Source organism: Rhinoderma darwinii, chromosome 8 (genome assembly GCF_050947455.1).
Source record: "Rhinoderma darwinii isolate aRhiDar2 chromosome 8, aRhiDar2.hap1, whole genome shotgun sequence".
Taxonomy (NCBI): Eukaryota; Metazoa; Chordata; class Amphibia; order Anura; family Rhinodermatidae; genus Rhinoderma; species Rhinoderma darwinii.
In genome coordinates, this window is record NC_134694.1 from 18,198,019 (window position 1) to 18,221,473 (window position 23,455).

At 43.4% G+C, this 23,455-nt stretch overlaps 2 protein-coding genes across 15 annotated transcripts in view; one reads left to right on the forward strand and one right to left on the reverse strand.

Annotated features, from left to right (window-relative positions):
* Window positions 1–1,600, reverse strand: part of HUWE1 (HECT, UBA and WWE domain containing E3 ubiquitin protein ligase 1) — an 81,266-nt gene extending 79,666 nt beyond the window's left edge. For all 8 annotated transcript variants that reach the window (XM_075835391.1, XM_075835390.1, XM_075835386.1 and 5 more), the window contains exon 1: window positions 1,467–1,600. The gene's annotated coding sequence lies outside the window, so the exon portion shown is untranslated. The remainder of the gene's footprint in view (window positions 1–1,466) is intronic.
* A 143-nt stretch (window positions 1,601–1,743) lies between these two features.
* On the forward strand, window positions 1,744–22,336 carry TOR2A (torsin family 2 member A). 7 transcript variants are annotated; one of them, XM_075835395.1, is made up of 5 exons: window positions 1,744–1,842; window positions 10,251–10,516; window positions 12,698–12,873; window positions 15,148–15,275; window positions 22,051–22,336. In XM_075835395.1, exons 1-5 carry the CDS (start codon window positions 1,827–1,829, stop codon window positions 22,293–22,295), a joined length of 831 nt encoding a protein of 276 aa, XP_075691510.1. In that variant the 5' UTR covers window positions 1,744–1,826; the 3' UTR covers window positions 22,296–22,336. The 7 variants fall into 7 exon arrangements, with proteins under 7 accessions (XP_075691510.1, XP_075691509.1, XP_075691508.1 ...); XM_075835394.1 differs by having other exon boundaries at window positions 1,751–1,884; XM_075835393.1 differs by lacking the exon at window positions 1,744–1,842 and adding an exon at window positions 8,564–9,042.
* The last annotated feature ends 1,119 nt before the right edge of the window (window positions 22,337–23,455 follow it).

The following is a 23,455-nucleotide window of genomic DNA, read 5'->3' on the forward strand; positions in this document are numbered from 1 at the left end:
CCTAGCGTCATAGATAAATACGATGCTAAGGAGCCCGGCTCCCTGCAGAGTGTCCGGTCCAAGAAATACTGCCGACATACAATCCACATATCACGGACCGAACATGTTCGTGTGAATCCGGCCTTAAAGCATTCAATTGCCTTACATGGGAGGAAATATTGCTGTGATAGGGTTTTCGACATGACGCCGATTTCTAAAAATCTAAAATTTATTACAAACACATACGGCCGACAAGACAGGGCACCTGTAACAGAACACTAAATAAGTTATTGCAATAAAAAGATAATCACTTCATATGCAAATATAGTACTAACACCAATGTAAAAAAAAAATTACAAAATAAAAGTATTAATTATAAAGAAGTTAATCAACACATCACAAGAATGTCATGACGACGATACATGGGGGGGGGGATCTTCAGTTGTGTTAATAAAGTTTATTGAAAACAAAACTCTGGTTGTAATTTGACTTCTGTATTAATTTGGGGCCCCAAGAGCAAAACTCAGAGGCCAAAACTAACAGAAAACTGATGTCCCTTTACGTTCAGTAGAACCAGGTAAGGGATTATCAACAAACTTTATTTATACAAAACCGCTCTAAATCACCGAACAAGTTTCTTTTTTGCTTTTTAGGCAAAATACAATCTTATTAGACAATACTAATGTGTATAATATATATATATATATATATATATATGTGTGTGTGTGTGTGTATCATATACAGCTAATGACAATTCTACCACATGAGCTTCTATGTAGGGTCTCCGAACTGGAAATAGGAGAGAAGGTAGTGATCGGGGGGGGGGGGGCACATTTTTTTTCTAGACTTCCTGTCAGTTGTGATGAACACTACAGTCAGCCTGAAATGGCTGCTAACAGGGAACAATAGACTGTATTCGACTGCACAGCAAAATGTACGTAAAATAGATTATACGGGGTCTCTGTCGCTTTAAGATACAAAACAGTGGCAGGAGGTCACGTGACTACCTCGCCTAATGCCCGGCAGACACCGGCAGAAAAGAGCTGGGTCATGGTCAGTCACTGACACTCAGGCTCAGGGCAGGCAGTGAAGTGACAAGGCGGGAGCGCTGCGCGGGGACAGGCACGGAGCACACATCACATAGTCGTGTCAAAGGGGCAATAGGGGATGTCAGAATAAAAGGCCGAGGCCTAGCGGGTGTCAGACTGCTCGACCTAGAAGACTGGTAATACGCGGAAAGAGAGGCCCGGCGGCCTCAGGAAAGAGGAAATGAGCGAGCGACGTAGCAAACGTCGGGCCCGACTGCGAGGAGCCGGCACCCAGGCCGCTTCACGGGTGACAGGAATAAGACAGGAGGAGGCCGCCAGTGCTTGTGAAGCGCCGGGAATAGACAAGAGGCCGCCCCCGTGTGTCAGCTGCCTTGGGTGTAAAGCTGTGCCACTACCTAGACGCCACCTCCGTCCCTCCTCAGCTCCGGGACTGTTTACCTGGTCGGTCAGCAGATTCAGTTTTGAGCTCCAGCCGCCTCCGCCATCTTAAAACAACCCAAAGCCCCCTACTGACTGCTGGACCCCTGAGCGCAAGAGCCGCGGCACCTTGTCTCGCGAGACTGCGCAGGCCCCACCCCCTCCGTCTGCTTTAGACTGTAGTCTCGCGACACTTCCTCTCCTCCCCCTGGGCGTTCTGTCTGAGATCTCGCGTTATTCAGCGAAAATTTGCCCCTTGCTAATCTCGCGAGAACGTCACCCCCTCTCTCTACAGCAATACAGTTCCCCAGATGGAGGCCGGCGCGGCGCAGAAACTCTCGAAGCTTCTGAAATATCGCGATATTTACAGCTGACAGCAGCATGGACAGGATGAGCAGTAATACATCTATTAAAGGAAGAAGTGGAGGGTTTTGGGCGGGTACTGATGCATATTCTGCTCTCCACCTATGTACTGGTATCCCTCCTCATATATATCATTCTGTTATGATCTATTAACCACTCGTCTACCGTTACAAGTGGCAATGCTGCGTTCTAGATTAGGTTCTACGATCACGTGGTGAATCATGTGATCACTATTGTGGGACAACTGCAGGATCATCAGTCCCAGATCAGCTCTGCGGTTGTGGTTAAAAACGCATCTAAAATACGCACGCGGTCTTGCAATGCGGTAAATGGACGCATGTTTTTCACAGGTAAAACGCAATTATATGTTTCACCTATGACAACTGCACGGCCGATTACTGCTTCATCAAACCGCATACGTTTTTTCCGAAGCAGTTTTAACGGCACCTCAACTGCTACATGCGAATATTATATGCCCTAAAGTATTTCCTCCTGTAACTGGGACTGATATGTCAACTGTGTAAAAAATAAATGTAAAGATAAAGTGCGCGCTACAGGACCTTATGCAGGACACAATATGTAAAAAAGAAAACTGAACGCCGGCCGTAACCTTTGTGTCGCCAATGTGAAAATCGTACATTTCACTGCTTTCAAGGTGAGGGGTGATATGTGGATGTTACACATGCAGAGTTTGCTATGGATTTGTGACGAAATCTGCCGGCGGATTTTATTATCCCATGTAATATAAAGGGTGAGATCTGCGTCAAGTCCGCAACCAAATCCTCGACAATTTTGCGACGTGCGAACTCAACCTTAGGGCACGTCCAGACGTGGCGGATGTGCGGTGTAGATTCTGCATCACAAATCCACAGCAATTTGCATGTAGCATATGCTGATTTTGCCGCAGATTCGTCAGTTTTCTTTGAAACCGTTGCGAAATCCATGGTTGAAATTGCCTGCCACGTCTGAACGTGCACTTAGGCTCCTGGCATCTGGCTGTTGGCTGATACTGTTGTGAACCAATGGCATCAGAGATTATTGCATTGCTGAAACTTGGTACTTGGTTGCTTGTAGAAACCAATCAGATTGCTGCTTTCATCTCTCTTCTGAGAAATGAGAGATGGAATCTGATTGGTGAGTATCGACAACTCTTCCAATTTTTCGTTTGTACCAGTTATGAAATATCTTCCCATGAGTTCCTGTAACACTTTAAAAAAATATGTCCACCGTTACCACCATTTTTTCAATTTATAAACATATGAGTTTCAGCGTCCATAGTGGAGCCGCAATACCTGGCCCGTAGGTCTACTGAACTAAACTTAACCCCTTAGTGACCGCCAAAACGCCTTTTTGCCTCGTTCACTAAGGTACCTTATTCTGATAAATACGCCTTTTAGATGCGGTGCTTTGAAATAAACCCGGCATGGCCGTCCCGTGCCAGGAGGAGCGGGTGTTCGGCTAATGACAGCCAAGCCCATGCTCTAACGGCCAGGATCTGAGGTAATGAGATCAACCTCGGCATCTCAGGGATTTACAGAGGGAGGGGGCTCCCTCTGTCTACCTTCGGTTTACAGCAAATGAGATCTCGGGATTGGTTACCTAACAAAGGACCCCGGGCCTGCCATGACTGTGTGCCTATAATGTCGTGCCAAAGGCATTGCCTAATAGACCGCCTGTCAGCTTTACACTGACGGGTGGTAATGCTTTGCTATACTAAGCGTACCAAAGCATTATAGAAGCGACCAGAAGATCGCATAGTAACATCCCCTAGTCGGACTAAAAAAATATATTAATGTAAAATAAAGATTATTTAAAAAAAATCTATAAAAAGTGGTTTTATTATGCAAAAGTATAAAAATAAAAGTACAAATATATGATCTCCACGATCATAACAACTCGAAAGGAAAAGGTAACACGTTATCCACATGTTAAGAAGCGTAAAAAAACAAAATATAGACAGAATTGCGATTTTATCCACCCCAATTTTTTTTTATCAAAATAATGAGTAAGTCTCATGTACCCCAGTATTGTACTAATGAAAACTTCAACTTGTCCCGCAAAAAACAAGCTCTCATGGCTAGATCAACGAAAAAGTCAAAATTATTTAAAGGTATTTTTATTGTGCAAATATTATCACCGTAATCATATAGACCCATAGAATAAAGGTAACACATTATTTAGGCCGCACGGTGAAGGGAGTAACTTTAAAACGCAAACAATGAGAGAACTTTTTTTCATTCCCCCCCCCCCCCAACAAAAAATTCATCAGTAAATTATTTGTAATCGAAAATGTTACTATTAAAAAATACAACTATCCTTAAAAAAAAAACAAGCGCTCATACAGCTAAAAGCTATGGTTCTTTGAATGCGATGATGAAATAATGTCTTAGTCATTAAGGGACAAAATAGGCCAGTCATTAATGGGTTAAATCACCATACCGCTCTATGGTAATCTAAAGGCCAGTTCACACTGAGTTATTTGTGCTGATTTTGATGTGGAAACTACTTCGGAATCAACGCAAAAAAATGCCCCGAATGTTTTTCCCATGGATTACAATGGGATGCAGAGGCGTCTAAACCTCCATTGAAAACAATAGTAGGCCGAAAAAAACGTGCCGCTCGTTTGAAGTGTTTTTTTTTCCATTGGATTCATTCTACAAAACGCCTAAAAAAAACGCCAAAAAATACTGGCATTTAAAAATCTGCCTCACAAACACTGAAGGAATTTTGAGGCAGATTTTTTTCTGCCTGACAAAAACCTCTGTGTGAACGGAGCCTATGTTTACTTACGTAGAGACCACGTGTATTGCGAGCGGAATACGGATGAAGTAATACAAGTGAAAAATCAGAGTAGACCATTCATTTGAAGGGGCGCCATATGTAACACTACATTTCCCCATCATCTGCCTCCTGGCTTAGTCTGGCCGTGCACTGGCTGGTTGAGTGTGCATGTGTATGGCGGAGTCGGGAGGAATAGTCGCCGGCTGAACAGATATGGTGGACCCAGCTGTGTAGGTCGAGGCCTCTTCTCTGCTGCTGCTGACATTGTGGTAAGTAGTTTTTCTCGGTGCATCTCATCCCGACAGACAGACAGGATGCGATTCTTGGGCTATGGATTATTATAACGTACGATCTCATCCTGTCAGTGTATCAAACAACAGACCTATGGGCGTCATTTATCATAGCAACCAATCGGAGTTCAACTTTCATTTGTGATGCTGCCTTGGAAAAATGAAAGTTGATCTCTGATTGGTTGCTATGGGCAATAGGACAATTTTGATAAATGACGCCCAATGACTTGAAATGCGCAGTAAGGGGGCAGTCACACGTCAGTCATTTTCGTTGCGGAAAAATCCACTTCGTAAATTTTACACCATGTTGTGGAAATAAAATCTGCAACACATACATAGTTTAAAATGTTTGTGCGGAAGTTTCCTTTGTGTTTTTTGATGCAGAATTTCATCATAGACTTCAATGCTATGTAACATGCTGCACTGAAATCCGCAAGACAAATATGCCACAAAATCGGCAATAGTAAGGCCTTGTTCACACTGCAGATTTGCTGCAGATTTTGCGTGTATTTTTTTTAAGCCAAAACCAGAATTGGATCCAGGAGAGGAGGGAGAGGAGACCTATAAGACCTTCCTTTATATATTCTGTTTAGATTGTTCCTGGTTTTGGATTAAAAATACAGTCAAAATCTGCACTTTGTGAACAAGGCCTAATTCCGCTGTGGAATAACTGTTGCGGATTTTGTGTCATATTTTACGTTGGGACAGGCACTCTGGCTGTGGCACTGTATACAGTTTGTGTTTTTAAATTAGGAACGAAAAGTTCTGGTTAGGGACTCGCAAGGCACTGGGGACCCTTGACGTTGGGTTGCGAGCTTTGCGTATTTTGGCCAAAATAACAACTAATACCCCATGTTTCATGGATATTTCTTACTACGTATACTACACTTTTTTTCAGGACGCAGCCGGGTCTTATATGCTGGGAGGGCATGATGTGCTGGCGTTTGGTTTGGAATGCAGAGCAGCCCGCTTTAGCTAACACTAGCGGCGTTACAAATAGGCTGTTATTCGGCAAGATACGCCATGCCTGACGACCAGCACATTATCCCTCCACGTATTACACATAGTACTGACACCCCATGTACTATTCACAGCACTGACCCCTATTTATCACATTTATTTATTTATTTATTTTTATTACATTATTACACACTTTCATACATACATATTTATTTTTTACCATCCATTCACACCCTAGCACTACACTGACACTCATTTATCGCACACCTTTGAGCACTTAGTCCGCCACTCCCCTCAAGACTAGTGGGAGGGGCTATCACTACTTAATGCACACTCCTTCTGCAGCATTCTTTGACCCGTCTGCGTCCTGATGGGAACGGGTTTTCACCCACCCACCTACCTAGTGAGTATGGCCTTTTTTGTGGTTTTGATAATCTAAAGGCCAGTTCACACTGAGTTATTTGTGCTGATTTTGATGTGGAAACTACTTCGGAATCAACGCAAAAAAATGCCCCGAATGTTTTTCCCATGGATTACAATGGGATGCAGAGGCGTCTAAACCTCCATTGAAAACAATAGTAGGCCGAAAAAAACGTGCCGCTCGTTTGAAGTGTTTTTTTTTCCATTGGATTCATTCTACAAAACGCCTAAAAAAAACGCCAAAAAATACTGGCATTTAAAAATCTGCCTCACAAACACTGAAGGAATTTTGAGGCAGATTTTTTTCTGCCTGACAAAAACCTCTGTGTGAACGGAGCCTATGTTTACTTACGTAGAGACCACGTGTATTGCGAGCGGAATACGGATGAAGTAATACAAGTGAAAAATCAGAGTAGACCATTCATTTGAAGGGGCGCCATATGTAACACTACATTTCCCCATCATCTGCCTCCTGGCTTAGTCTGGCCGTGCACTGGCTGGTTGAGTGTGCATGTGTATGGCGGAGTCGGGAGGAATAGTCGCCGGCTGAACAGATATGGTGGACCCAGCTGTGTAGGTCGAGGCCTCTTCTCTGCTGCTGCTGACATTGTGGTAAGTAGTTTTTCTCGGTGCATCTCATCCCGACAGACAGACAGGATGCGATTCTTGGGCTATGGATTATTATAACGTACGATCTCATCCTGTCAGTGTATCAAACAACAGACCTATGGGCGTCATTTATCATAGCAACCAATCGGAGTTCAACTTTCATTTGTGATGCTGCCTTGGAAAAATGAAAGTTGATCTCTGATTGGTTGCTATGGGCAATAGGACAATTTTGATAAATGACGCCCAATGACTTGAAATGCGCAGTAAGGGGGCAGTCACACGTCAGTCATTTTCGTTGCGGAAAAATCCACTTCGTAAATTTTACACCATGTTGTGGAAATAAAATCTGCAACACATACATAGTTTAAAATGTTTGTGCGGAAGTTTCCTTTGTGTTTTTTGATGCAGAATTTCATCATAGACTTCAATGCTATGTAACATGCTGCACTGAAATCCGCAAGACAAATATGCCACAAAATCGGCAATAGTAAGGCCTTGTTCACACTGCAGATTTGCTGCAGATTTTGCGTGTATTTTTTTTAAGCCAAAACCAGAATTGGATCCAGGAGAGGAGGGAGAGGAGACCTATAAGACCTTCCTTTATATATTCTGTTTAGATTGTTCCTGGTTTTGGATTAAAAATACAGTCAAAATCTGCACTTTGTGAACAAGGCCTAATTCCGCTGTGGAATAACTGTTGCGGATTTTGTGTCATATTTTACGTTGGGACAGGCACTCTGGCTGTGGCACTGTATACAGGGTTACCCCAACTTGGGCAGGCACTCTGGATGGGGCACCGTGTATGGAGGAAGTCTTCTCTGGTATTGTGTATGTGGGGCTCTCACAGGTTGGAGCAGGCACTCTCTGGATTTGGGCACTATGTATGGGGTACTAAGGCTGGCACTATATGTGGGGTTCTCACAGGTGGGAGCAGGCACTCTCTGGATTGGGGCACTGTGTATGGGGTACTAAGTCTGGCACTGTATATGTGGGGCTCTCACAGGTTGGAGCAGGCACTCTGGATTGGGGCACTGTGTATGGGGTACTAAGGCTGGCACTGTATATGTGGGGCTCTCACAGGTTGGAGCAGGCACTCTCTGGATTGGGGCACTGTGTACGGAGGCACTCTGGCTGGTACTGTATATGTGGGGCTCTCACAGGTTGGAACAGGCACTCTCTGGATTGGGGCACTGTGTACGGAGGCACTCTGGCTGGCACTGTATATGTGGGGCTCACAGGTTGGAGCAGGCACTCTCTGGATTGGGGCACTGTGTACGGAGGCACTCTGGATTGGGCCACTGTATATGGGGTACTAAGGCTGGCACTGTATATGCTAGGCTCTCACAGGTTGGAGCAGGCACTCTGGATTGGGGCACTGTATGGGGTACTAAGGCTGGGTCTGTATATGTGGGGCTCTCACGGGTTGGAGCAGGCACTCTGGATTGGGGCACTGTGTACGGAGGCACTTTGGCTGGCACTGTATATGTGGGGCTCTCACAGGTTGGAGCAGGCACTCTCTGGATTGAGGCACTGTGTATGGGCTACTAAGGCTGGCACTGTATATGTGGGGCTCTCACAGGTTGGAGCAGGCACTCTGGATTGGGGCACTGTGTACGGAGGCACTCTGGCTGGCATTGTGTATATGGGGCATTTTCTATGTCTGGTAGTACTGGTACTGTATGTGTTTGGGGCACTCGGTTAATTTGTCCTCTTGAGGCCCTCTCATCTGAGTAAACATGTCCTAAAAAAAAGTAATTTGATAAGAGGTTGAGTGTAGAATTGCTGAAACGCCACTGATGACAGAGAAAGTATGTTGCAGAGCTCCTGGCAGCCAGCAGAGGGCGCTTATACAACACACTCGGTCCTGTGATGTAAACGCTTACAACACCAGTATATTAATCGAAGGCCGCAGTGCAGTCAGGTGATATGGTCACATGACTGTGATGTCATCCCCAGATCTGAGTTCATGAAACAGTAGAAGGAGAAGTTTTCGGAAGAGTACAAGTGTGGAGTAGACTGCATTTCCCGTCATGCTGTGGGGCAGGTAAGGATGGCGGGCAGCTTCAGCCTGCTGTTGCTGGTTATACTGAGCACCGGAGGATGCTGGGAACTGTCTGCCTTTCACTGCAGCCTGTACAACTCCTGCGAGTGCGGCTTCAGGCCGGACCTTAACGGTGAGTGTGACGTCATTTTTGTCAGCGTGACGTCATTTGAGCATCCTGTGTTTTCATGATCATGTCACTTCTGGTTTAGGCTGCTGTAGTGGAAGGACGTGTTTCTGAAGTCCTTTGACAGAAGTACCAGCAGTTGTGTAAAACTGGTCACTGGATAAGTGCATTGATTTGTGGCCCTTGTGCTATTGGTGTACATTGAGAATTCATCACATGGGAATCACGGGCTCTAAATCAATTGGCCCAATGTTTGCTGATGGCTAGAAGATGGCGCATTGGGCTGATTAATTTACTAATCTGTGGACAGACGTAGGTTGTCGCCCAATATAAAATCCCCCCGCTCTACTGTAAAATAAACATGCCTTTGTGGCCATCGTCCCCCTCTATAAATCCGTCACACTGTGTCCTACTGTGCTAGTCCCATTGGTTGGTGAGGTCACGTGACTGCAATATATGACATCACTTTAGATGCATGGTCTTGTTTAGACAAGGTTACATTGGCAGGGGTCGAGAGTTGGGACCCTGACAAGCCATGACAGGGGCACAATGTAGCCACCCATATTATTAGAGAAACGCCTGATGTACATTAATATGGGGGGCCTTTGAATTCAAGACGGAAACTCTGGGCACATGTTTGGATGTGTTACTATGGCATTAGCTTAGTTATATAAATCTCATATTAACAGAAGCGTTTTTGAACAATAAGGGCCCCTGCACGTGTAGAAAACGTTGTAGTGTTTTTATGTCCGACTTTACGAACGGAAAATCCATCAGCGGCGACTGTTGCAGGCAAGCGGATGAGATTTAAAAAAATGTCACCCACGTCCTGCTGAACGTTTTCCGCATGGAAATCAAAGCTTGCTCATTCTGTATGAGATGTTAGTTGAGGATTTCACTCTTTTCCATGTAAAAGGGGTGAAATCTGCTGCAAAATGTGCAGATTTTGCTACAGAGACGCCGTGGATGAATTGCAGAAAATCCGCCAATCCGCTACGTGTGTGGGGGCCCTAAAGAGGACCTGTGCCCTCTCCTGATGTCTGTTTTAGTAAATACCATGACATAAAAATTCCGGAGAATCTCAATATAGAACTCTGTTTTGTGCCGTTCCTCTGTTATTCCTCTTGGAACGTATGAATAAATTGACAACCGGGTGTTACCAAGTTGTCGTTCATGAAATTCCAATTTATTTATTTTATTTCTTGCCTCTGCAGCGTTGGACTGTGATCTTGCTCGTAACGTGTTTGGCCAGCACCTGGCTAGGGAGCAGATGGTGAAGGCCCTAAGAACGTTTGTGGAGACCGACCAGCCCAGTAAGCCCCTTGTACTTTCTCTCCACGGCTGGAGTGGAACTGGGAAAACCTTTGTGAGTTCCCTGCTGGTAAAATACCTGTACAAGGATGGAAACCGGAGTCCGTATGTCCATCGCTTCTCTCCTATCCTGCACTTCCCTCATGCCCAGAATGTCAATCAGTACAAGGTGAGAGAGAACAATTATTAGCAGCGCTGTAAAGTGAGACTGTCACTAATGGAGGTAGACAGGGCATCCGGATATTTACAGAAAATTGCCAAGACTGGATACCATTGTAGCAAAGGTGTATGGTTCCACTTACTGACAGCAAGCAGAGAATGGTGATGAATATTACAAAGTTGCAGAGCTTTTGATTACACAATAATGACTCTTTATTGACATAACAAGAACTTGATAAATAGCAGATCCATACGCTTCCCAGCTGCTACAGAACCTCGTTTTGAAGAGGAAGCAAGATCTTTATGCCAGATACTGACTGAAGGTCTCTCTTCTGATATCGGCTTTGACAGAGCTTATACTACACACGTCTGCTGCAGAACCTCTTAGAGAGAAAATGAGTAGCTGTCAGTTTAGTACAATTGGCACATCAGCCTCTGTCTATTATTTTCAATACCTGTATAATTATTAGTTGTGATGTCAGGACGTGACGATATCGCTGCTTCTATTTATATTCACGCCAATAGAAATTCACCCTTGAATTTCCAGTCCGCAAATTAAAGCTGTTTTATCAGAGTCTGGAGTCCGCTGGACTGTCATAAACAGCAGCCTGTAGTCTGACAGATCTACAGGGCAGCCAACCCCCAGGTATAGTAATGTCCCTATGGCTAAAGCTGTGTCATTTTAATAGGTCTATGGAGATTTTCTGTCATGGTCTATCCGGTCGAGGTCATTTCTACCACATGTAAACCTCACGTTAGGTTATATAGGAACTTTCCTACCTTTATGCTAGGATTCAGTTTCTTATGTAATTAAGAAAGTGACGTCCACTGTGTTGGCAGTAGGTAGTGCCCTGCAGATTAAAGTTGGTATTGATTGTAAATGGCAGGTTCACAGTTCAGCAGGAAGGACGTGGGAAAATCTCTACATCTGTCCGGCTCACACAGTATAGACAAAATCCTGGAGCCAGGGAGACCACTCCAGACTTGTCCAGCCCGGATTAGGAAAAAAGGGATTTCTATCTAATTCCAAAAATATTAGACCGTTCTGTTATGTCTGAATTTGTCTTGTCAACCGTTCCAGGTAGAGGAGAGGCTGCAAATGACTTTAAAGAGGCTCTGTCACCACATTATATGTGCCCTATCACCTATATAAGAAGATCGGCGCTATAATGTAGGTGACAGCAATGCTTTTTATTTAAAAAAACGATCTATTTTTACCACTTTATTAACGTTTTTAGATTTATGCTAATGAGTTGCTTAATGCCCAACTGGGCGTGTCTTTACGTTAGACCAAGTGGGCGTTGTACAGGGGAGTGTATGAAGCTGACCAATCAGTGTCATGCACTCCTCTCCATTCATTTAGTCAGCGCATAGGGATCCTTTTAGATCACTATGTGCTGTCTTATACTAACACATTAACGATACTGAAGTGTTTAGACTGTGAATAGACATTACACGGGATATCTATTCACAATCTCTGCACTTCGTTACTCTGTCTGTGGTAGTTACAGCAGAGGAAGCATGATCTCGTAAGATTACGCGGTAAATGACAGGTTACAACGAGATCACGCTTCCTCTGCTGTAACTACCACAGAAACAGTAACGAAGTGCAGAGATAGGCATCCCGTGGAATGTCTATTCACTGTCTAAACACTTCAGTATCGTTAATGTGTTAGTATAAGACAGCACATAGTGATCTAGCAGGATACCTATGCGCTGCCTAAATGAATGGAGAGGAGTGCATGACGCTGATTGGTCAGCGTCATACACTCACCTGTACAACGCCCACTTGGTCTAAAGTAAAAATACACCCACTTGGGCATTAAGCAACTCATTAGCATAAATCTAAAAACGCTAATAAAGTGGTAAAAATAGATAGTTTTTTTTAAATAAAAAGCACTGCAGTCACCTACATTATAGCGCCCATCTCCTTATGTAGGAGACCGGGAACTTATATTGTGGTGACGGAGCCTCTTTAATGTCATTGGGGTATACCGTACCACTTCGCTGCTATGCATACTGGTCAATGTAGTTCAATGATGACATCATTAAAGGGGTGAAGTTACTGTATCATGCAGCCTAGTGCGTTACAAATAAATGGCTACAAAAACTGTACGAGAATTATTGTGTAAACCCTGTGTAACATATAGATATGTACATCTCATCCACTTATTGTCATATATTGATACAGGACGACCTGAAGCTCTGGATCCAGGGTAACCTCACTGCCTGCAGCCGCTCCATGTTTTTATTCGAGGAGATGGATAAGATGCATCCAGGGATGATTGATGTTATTACTCCCTTCCTGGGTCCATCGTGGGTCGTCTTTGGTTCAAACTACAAGAAGGCCATATTTGTGTTTGTAAGGTAAGTCCGAGATCAGTCTCCTGTGGACTGCATGACCACATATATAGGTTTCTAGCTATTTACTCTGATGCATGTGAGTATAACCAGAACCTGGAGCTGAGATCTGTATACGTCATGTGCCTTAAAATGGTTGTACACATGCCCTGTAAGGTTGTAAAGGGGAACCACAACTATTCGCTAAATTAGAGATCCGCTGTAAAGAAGGGCTTGGAGTATCCATGTATTACGGGGCAAATGTGGATGCTTGCAGCTTCCCGTGTTTGCTGGAGGTTCCAGTGGCCAGTCCCCCAACAATTGGATGGTGAGCTGCCTTACAAAAGCAGTTTGTGCAGGGGGGACAAGCCCTTTAAAGAGAACCTTTCACTTGCCCATACATGTGCAGCATATAATAGTTAGGGCTGCACAAACCCAGGGGGCACTTTACATTTTTTTTCCTAACCTCCTCCGTTATTTAGATATCGGTGCCATTATATTTGGCGCCCGATATTTAAATAACCCCCCTGAACAGTCAATGGGGTGTGTTATTGGCAAGGGGGAGTGTAACATCGCAGTGACACTGTCCAATCAGCTACAGACAGCATCACGGCAAGAGCGGAGAGCTTGTGCGCTCGCACTCGCAGCTCGGAGCTGTGCGCGCATGCTCTCACTCTTCCGCTCATGGCAAGACTGTGTGATCTCTCGCGAGAGATCAGTCTCGTCTTCCGAGAGCTGAAGAGTGACACGCTGTCCTCTATCCTCACTCTTGCTGTGACGCTGTCCGTAGCAGATTGGACAGTGTCACCGCAATGTTACACGCCCCATTGACCGTTTTTTTTGTTTTTTTTTGTTTTGTTTTTTTCTCCCTCTCCTGCTTGTCCCACACCCTTCACTCCTTCTGTCTATCTCCTCCATCACAAACCTACTATCGCTCTTCCTTTTTATAAACTAGGCGCCTCGTTTTGTTTTTTTTAAGAGGATTTGTACTACATCGTCCGCACACCGCAACTGACCTCTTAGGCCTCATGCACACAACCGTATTTTTGTCCACCCGTAAATACGGGTCCTTGGTCACACGTATTCGACCCGTATTCCACCCGTATTTACGGGCACGTTTTCTCTGCAAAATTGCACTGCAGTAATCGGCAGCCCCTTCTCTCTATCAGTGCAGGATAGAGAGAAGGGGCAGCCCTTTCCGTAATAAAAGTAAAAGAAATTCATACTTACCCGGCCGTTGTCTTGGTGACGCGTCCCTCTCTTGACATCCAGCCCGACCTCCCTGGATGACGCGGAAGTCCATGTGACCGCTGCAGCCAGTGATTGGCTGCAGTGGTCACATGGGCTGTAATATCATCCCAGGAGGCTGGACTGGAGGAAAAAGCAGGGAGTTCTGGGTAAGTATGAACGTGTTTTTTTTTTTTTTACAGCTTTATCTATATTGTGATCGGCAATCACTGTCCCTGGTCCTGAAAGAGTTACTACCGATCGTTTAACTCTTTCAGCACCCTGGACAGTGACTATACACTGACGTCGCCTAGCAACGCTCCGGTAATTACGGGTGCACACACGTAGTCACCCGTAATTACGGCCTGAAGTAGGACATGTTCTATATTTTTCAACGGCACGGGCACCTTCCCGTAAGCATACGGGGAGGTACCCGTGGCCAATAGAAGTCTATGGTCCCTTAATTACGGCCGTTTTTACGGTCGTGTGCATGGGGCCTTACCCTAATGTGCCTTTTACAGTGTCCCGTTTGTACAAAACATATAGGGGGAGATTTACCAAAACTGGTACAAGGGAAAAGTGGAGTAGTTGCTCATGACAACCAATTGGGTTTCTGCTTTCATTTTTCAAAGGACCGAGGAGAAATAATCTGTAATCTGATTGGTTGCTATGGGCAACTACTTCACTTTTCCTTTGCACCTACTTTGATAAATCTCCCCCATATTGCTCTATGGAAGAGTATCTGTTCCCATAATTCAAAGGCGGTTGCGATACATAACATTAGGCACTTGATTCACAGCATTTTTAACGCCCGTTTGCCCAAAAAAAGGTTTTATTTCTTTATACTAAGGAGCAGCGTGACACCCCACCCAATGTGGGTTCGGGGCACATCCTACAACTGCAAAGGACTTCTGACATAGTAGTGATTATGGGGCAGAGATTTGTATGAACTTGTCGGTAATCCCATGAGAGAACATTACGGTCTGTGTGTATTGAACGGCAGAGCAAATGGAGATCAGATGTGAAGTTATGACGCATGTATAGCATTTTTATCTTTCAATTTAATGTCTACAGTAATTCGGGAGGAGAAGCCATTAATAATGTGGCACTGAAATTCTGGAGAGAACACAAAGATAGAGAGGAGATTCAGCTTCGTGACGTGGTGCCTGCTATAACTGAAGCTGTGATATCTGACCAGGAACGTGAGTATAACTTTATGTATTGGACACTTATTTTGTAGAGACAAGTATCAAGAATATATATTAATGAAACGTTAAAAAAGACCAAAAAGTCTTTCATCTCTAAAATTCGCAGGTTTAGACCTCCTTCTTTTTTTTTTTTTTTTTTTTTTTTTTTTTTTTAAATCTCAAGTCTATGGCCAGCTTTAGACCGCACTGTCCATTTTTGTTTTTTTCCAAGTCAAATCCATTATTGGATTCAGGTAGTAAAAGTTGTTTTTTCTTCTTCTTTGTGTGAGATTCACTCCTGGCTTTGGGTTAAAGGGCCTTTCCCATCTTGGACATTTATGGCATGTCCACAGGACATCTCTAGAACGGGGCCTCCTAAACCCTGTTCCACCTTGGTTGTTTCCCGCTGCCTCCCGGCCATTTCCTGATTAGGTGGTCGGGAGTTCCAGAATCAATCGAGCTTGCTGAGCTATGCGGCTTCGGTAACTCCCGTGGAAGTAAATGGGAGTTACGGAAACAGTGTAGCGTGGAGAGCGACCCTTTTTCTGAAACTTGGGAGCTATGCATACAAAGTTGTTCGCAGTCCTATGCTGTTTCCATAACTTCCTTTCACTTCTATAGGAGTTACAGAAACGGCATAGCTCGATTTGATTCTGTAACTCCCGACCACCTAACCAGGAAGTGGCCGGGAGGCAGCGGGAAACAACCAAGGTAGAACACTGTTTAGGGGCCCCCTTTCTAGCACCTCTAGGAACCGCACCTATCTGACATTTATGGCATATCCTGTGGATATGCCATAAATGTCCAAGATGTGAAAACCCCTTTAAGAAAAAAAAAATCCATAAACCGTGTCGCCCTGGTCCTGCGTGTCTTTACATGCTACGATTTTGCTTCCAATGTTTCTGGTTAACATGTAAACGCTCCTAAAATCTAAAAAGTCCATCTATATTTTTCCCATGTACCATGCCCTATTTCTGCATATGAATATGATAGAAGTTGGTCACCCGTTTGGGACCAACCTCCTACCAGCTAGAGAGCTGCTGCAAAGACCATGTCTTGCTGAGGAGGACCTGGCCTGTCCATCCATTACTGAGATGTCTCATTGATTCTAATAGGCATTGTGTGAATGAAGATCTAGCAGGGCAACCAACATCAAGTTTGAACATGGTCAAAGGATGAAGTCAAATATGGTTTTTGTGTGTTATTATTTTTTTTTTTTTTTTTTTTTTTATAAACCAAAACTGCCACAAAAATAACCTATTGATTCAAACCTTCAACAGTGTTCAACTTTTTTTTTTTTTTTCCCTTCTTTTGCGTAAAACGGTCACATTCAGCTGTGACATACATTTCAAGTGCCTGCAAACAGCTATCCATTGATTCCAATGGTAAAAAGCCGCATAGTTCGTTCAAGACGTAATTTTATACCGCTGTTCTTTAAAGAATTGCAGCGGAAAAATACACCTTGTAAGGAACAAGACACTTCTTGAGGCGTTTTATGAAGCAGACTTTTAACCCCTTCCCGCTCCTTGACGTACTATTACGTCATGGCAGCTGTATCGTTCGCGCTCCATGCCGTAATAGTACGTCTTGGGAGTAACGGCCGTTTCGGCCGTCCTCCCGACACATACAGGAGCTGTGACGCTGCTGTCTTGTTCAGCAGCTGTCACAGCTCCTACAGCGGGGACCGATCGCTGTGTCCCCGCTGATTAACCCCTTAAAAGCCGCGTTCTATTGAGATCGCGGCTTTTTAGGGGTTAAGCTGCCATCGCCGGCCTGCTACGCGATAGCGGCCGGCGATGGTGACTATGGCAACCGGACACCAAACAATGGCGTCCGGCTATGCCATAGACGGAAGCCTAGTGGGTCCTGACAACGTCAGGACCCACTATGCTTGCTGTCAGTGAGTAGCTGACAGTTCTAATACACTGCACTACGCATGTAGTGCAGTGTATTAGAATAGCGATCAGAGCCTCCTGCCCTCATGTCCCCTAGTGGGACAAAGTAATAAAGTGAAAAAAAAGTTAAAAAAAGATGTGTAAAAATAAGAAAATAAAAGATTTAAAAGTAATAAAAGTAAAAATCCCCCCTTTTCCCTTATCAGTCCTTTATTATTAATAAAAATATATAAACAAACAAATAAACTATACATAATTGGTATCGCCGCGTCCGTAACGGCCTGAACTACAAAATTATTTCATTATTTATCCCGCACGGTGAACGCCGTAAAATAAAATAATAATAAACCGAACCACAATCACAATTCTTTGGTCACTTCACCTCCCAAAAAATGGAATAAAAAGAGATCAAAAAGTCGCATGTACCTAAAAATGGTACTGATTGAAACTACAGTTCGTTACGCAAAAAATAAGTCCTCGCACGGCTTTATTGATTGAAAAATAAAAACGTTCTGGCTCTTAGAATAAGGTAACACAAAAAGTGAATGATTGTTTACAAAACGTATTTTATTGTGCAAACGCCATAAGACATAAAAAAAAACTATAAACATCTGGTATCGCCGTAATCGTATCGCCACGCAGAATAAAGTGAATATGTCATTTATAGCGCACGGTGAACGCTGAAAAAAAAAACAATAGTAGAATTGCTGTTTTTTAGTCACCAGCCACCTAAAAATAGAATAAAAACTGATCAAAAAGCCGCATGCACCCCAAGAAAACTACAATGGATTCCTCAAGGGGTCTAGTTTCCAAATTGGGGTCACTTTTGGGGGGTTCCCAATGTTTTGGCACCACAAGACCTCTTCAAACCGGACATGGTGCCTAATAAAAAAGAGGCCTCAAAATCCACTAGGTGCTCCTTTGCTTCGGAGGCCGGCGCTTCAGTCCATTACCGCACTAGGGCCACATGTGGGATATTTCTCTAAACTGCAGAATCTGGGCAATACGTATTAAGTTGCGTTTCTCTGATAAATCCTTTTGTGTTATAAAAAAAATGGAATAAAGAGGATTTTCTGACAAAAAAAAAATGTAAATTTCACCTCTACTTTGCTCTAAATTTTTGTGAAACACCTAAAGGGTTCATAAACTTTCTACATGCTGTTGTGAATACTTTGAGGGGTCTAGTTTCTAAAATGGGGTGTTTGATAGGGGTTTCTAATATATGGGCCCCTCAAAGCAACTTCAGAACTGAACTGGAACCTAAAAAAATAAATAAATGAGGCAATACTTCGCTTCTTACATTATACTGATAATGAGCCGTGCCCACCCCGAGATGACCCCAGTTTTGACCGTTTGTATAAACTGAGACCCCTATTAGACCGTTCCAGTGCCCGGTTTTCCCAAGCATACACCCCCGAGAAGTGTATTTCTATAGATGAGTCCCTGGTACATTTTAAAGGGAGGGTTCAATTCCGCGAGTACCTGCCGGGTAAGAGGGCAAGGTATGGCGTGAAGATGTATAAGCTGTGAGAGTGCATCAGGGTATACCTACAGGTTTAGGATATATGAAGGAAAGGCCACCCCCAAACCAGACTGCATCCTGGACTACAATAGGTACATGGGAGTGATGGACTTGTAAGATCAAGGCCTGAAGCCCTACAGCGCCATGCGGTGTGGTATAAGAAGCTGGCAGGGCACATCATACAGATGGCTTTGTACAATGTGTATGTGCTACGTCGATGTACAGGCCAGATGGGAACTTTCCTGGAATTTCAAGAGGTGATTATCAAGAACCTAATCTTTAGGGACCAAGAAGGGGGGGGCACCCAGTACTTCTGGAAGCGAGCCCACACGCATCGTACCAGGGCAACACTTTCCAGGGGAAGTTCCCCAAACTGGCAAGAAGGGAAAAAGTCAAAAGAGGTGCAAAGTCTGCTATAAGAGGGGGATAAGGGAGGACACAATATATCAATGTGACACGTGTCCCGAATAACCAGAGCTCTGTATGAAAGTGTTTTAAAATTTATCATACATCCCTTGGTTTATAATTTACCCCAATTTTACTTACCCTGATGCACTCCGCACAGCTTATCTCCCCTCGTCTTTCCCCTCTGGGCCCTGCTGTGTGTCCAGGCAGCTGATAACAGCCACATGTAGGGTACTACCATACCCGGGAGAACCCACATTACAGTTTATGGGGTGTAGGTCTCCAGTCAAAATTGTCACTACACCTCCTAGATGAATGCCTTAAGGGTGTAGTTTTTAAAACGGGGTCACTTCTTGCGGGTTTCAACTGTACTGGTACCTCAGGGGCTTCTGCATACATGACTTCGCACTAGAAAATCCCGAGTAGGCCAAATGGTGGTCCTTTCCTTCTGAGCCCTCCCATGGGCCCAAACGGCAGTTTATCACAACAAATGGGGTATTGCGGCACTCAGAACAAATTGCGCAACAGAATGGGGTATTTTGTTTCTTGTGAAAATAAGAAATTTTCAGCCAAAACTACATATTATTTGACAAAAATAATTTTGTTTTCATTCCCAGCCCAATTCAAATAAGTTCTGTGAAGAAACTATGGGGTCTAAATGGTCACATTACCCATAAATGAATTCCTTGAGGGGTGTAGTTTCCAAAATGGGGTCACTTCTGGTGGGTTTCCATTGCTTTGATACCTCTGGGGCTCTGCAAATGTGACATGGCACCCGAAAACCAATCCAACAAAATCTGTACTCCAAAGAACACACAGCGCTCCTTCCCTTCTGAGGCCTCCCATGGGCCCAAACGGCAGTTTATCACCACAAATGGGGTATTGCCGCACTCAGGACAAATTGGGCAACAAAATTGAGTATTTTATTTCTTGTGAAAATAAGAATTTTTGAGCTAAAATGACATATTATTGGAAAAAATATATTTTTTTTAAATTCCCAGCCCAATTCAAATAAGTTCTGTGAAGAAACTATGGGGTCTAAATGGTCACATTACCCATAAATGAATTCCTTGAGGGGTGTAGTTTCCAAAATGGGATCACTTCTGGTGGGTTTCCATTGCTTTGATACCTCTGGGGCTCTGCAAATGCGACATGGCACACGAAAACCAAACCAGCAAAATCTGTACTCCAAAGAACACACAGCGCTCCTTCCCTTCTGAGGCCTCCCATGGGCCCAAACGGCAGTTTATTGCCACAAATGGGGTATTGATGCACTCAGGAGAAATTGGGCAACAAAATTGAGTATTTTGTTCCCTGTGAAAATAAGAAATTTTGGTAAAAAATTACATCTTATTGGAAAAAATTACATTTTTTTAATGTCACAGCCCAATTGAAATAGGTGCTGTGAAAAAACTGTGCGGTCAAAATGCTAACAACAACCATAAATGAATTCCTTGAGGGGTGTAGTTTCCAAAATGGGGTCACGTTTGGTGGGTTTCCATTGCTTTGATACCTCTGAGGCTCTGCAAATGCGACATGGCACCCGAAAACCAATCCAACAAAATCTGGACTCCAACAAACATATAGCGCTCCATTCCTTCTGAGCCCTCCCATGGGCCCAAACGGCAGTTTATCACCACAAATGGGGTACTGACACACTAAGGACAAATTGGGCAACAAAATGGGCTATTTTGTTCCCTGTGAAAATAAGAAATTTTGATCACAAATGACATTTTATTGGAAAAAATGACATTTTTTTCATTTCAGAGCCCAATTCAAATACGTGCTGTGAAAAAAATGTGCGGTCAAAATGGTAACAACAACCCTAAATGAATTCCTTGAGGGGTGTAGTTTACAAAATGGGGTCACTATTGGGGGATTCCTACTGTTTTGACACCTCAACACCTCTTCAAACCTGGCATGCTGCCTAAAATATATTCTAATAAAAAAGAGGACTCAAAATGCACTAGGTGCTTCTTTGCTTCTAGGGCTTGTCTTTTAGTCCACGAGCGCAGTAGGGCCACATGTGGGACATTTCTAAAAACTGCAGAATCTGGAAAATACATATTTAGTAGTGTTTCTCTGGTAAAACCTTCTGTGTTACAGAAAAAAAAATGAATAAAATTGAAATTCAGCAAGAAAAATGAAATTTGCAAATTTCACCTCCACTTTGCTTTAATTCCTGTGAAATGCCTGAAGGGTTAAAAAACTTTATAACTGCTGTTTTGAATACTTTGAGGGGTCTAGTTTTTAAAATGGGGTGTTTTATCAGGGTTTCTAATACATAGGCCCCACAAAGCGACTTCAGAACTCAAGAGGTACCTTAAAAAAAGGCTTTTGAAATTTTCTTAAAAATATGAGAAATTGCTGTTTATGTTCTAAGCCTTGTAACGTCCAAGAAAAATAAAATAATGTTCAAAAAACGATGCCAATCTAAAGTAGACATATGGGAAATGTGAACTAGTAACTATTTTGGGTGGTATAACCGTCTGTTTTACAAGCAGATGCATTTAAATTCTGAAAAATGCAATTTTTTCAAAATTTTCTCTAAATTTTGCAATTTTTCACCAATAAACACTGAATATATCGACCAAATTTTACCACGAACATGAAGCCCAATGTGTCACGAGAAAACAATCTCAGAATCGCTTGGGTAGGTTTAAGCATTCCGACGTTATTACCACATAAAGTGAAATATGTCAGATTTGAAAAATGGGCTCTGAGCCTTAAGGCCAAAACTAGGCTGCGTCCTTAAGGGGTTAACATATCCAATGTACAGTGCCAAAAACACTTCACTTCAGAATCGCTTGGCAAATATGCTTCCAAAATGTCTGGTTTTGAGGCAGTTTTGTCTTGAAAACGTTTTCTTAGGGACGATACCTACCATTTATTGATTGATGATTGTGGTCAGAGCTAAGCGACTGTGAAAATGTTCTGTCATTTAAAATGTTTTGTTTTTTTTCTATAGATGGTTTCTGGCAGTCTGACATTATCAAGCAGAATCTCATCGATGTCATTGTCCCTTTTTTACCTCTTCGTCCCAACCACGTCCGACACTGTGTGCGCAGCGAGCTGGAGCAGATGGGATTGGCCTCTGAGGAAGACCTCGTACATTCTGTAACAGACAGTTTGGTTTATTTTCCTGAAGACGAGCGCGTTTTCTCATCCACAGGCTGCAAAACTGTTGCGTTTCGGATCAACTACTATTTATGACCGGCTGCTCGGGGCTTCAGTAATACAGACTTGAGAATGGAGATTGCCGTCGGCGTATATCCCTCTACCTCTCAAAACAAACAGCCGTGTCTATGGGGGGGGGGGGATAACTGCGTGGCTATCGGCTGTTTTAGGTGTATGACCAGCTTTACTAAAGAGACCGGCTTTATAGTCCGGTGAGGTTCACATAATCCTCCACCAGGATTGGATCCAAAAAGAGAGAACTAGTTAGTCTTTCCATTATTCTTTGTTTAGTATCCACTCCTGGCTTTGGCTGAAGAAAAAACATTTGTAAAAACAACGTACCAAACTGCCCAATTTTGTTTGGGATCTGCAATTCTTTAGCGCTGTGTGCACAGCGGCGTGCAGAGTCCCTGCGGTTCTGTACTAGGGAGCCATGTGTATTCTGTATGGCGCTTCATACATTGCACCGGTGTAAACCTCGGTTATATGGCATCCACTAACACTTGGCTTTTTCTGTATGATGTCTGAGGCATATGGGTATACAATAGGGCCCCATACACTTCTATGGGCACAGTATTATGGCTCTATTCTTGGAGGCCTAATTCCATGCACCGCAAACAATCGTTCTGAAAATGATCTGAAGAGGATACATTTCGGTATTGGGTAAATAACGTTAATTCATTTTTATAATGACCGGTTGTGCAACTTAGCGTTTCCATTCATTGACCGCTAGCAGAAGTCTTGAAAATGAGTTGAAACACAATATTCACTGCATAACTTTTCATTCTACAATGTATAAGCTTTATTTACAGAAAATGGAGAAAAAAAAAGTGTCAGACTGGACCCAATGTGGTGGTCTCCATGACTGGCCTGCCAGAGTTATGTGATCGATGCTATAAATGAATCATTTGCATCTGATTTTAAAAATTTCTGTATATTCTAATCTTCATCCATAACGGTTGCATTACCCCATCATTAGAAAGGCTGGACTACGCAAAGGTAATTTTAAGTCTTTGGGTATTTTAATGTTTACAAGAGCTCTTACACATGTAGAATATAGTGATGTTTACCGGTGAAGATTCATTGCAGGGTACGGCCTGTCATATGTATCTGGTCAGCTGATCTCAACTCCACGAGGTGTTTGCTCTCACCACAATTGCAAAATCTCTCATTCTGGAAGCCTATTTCACACATAA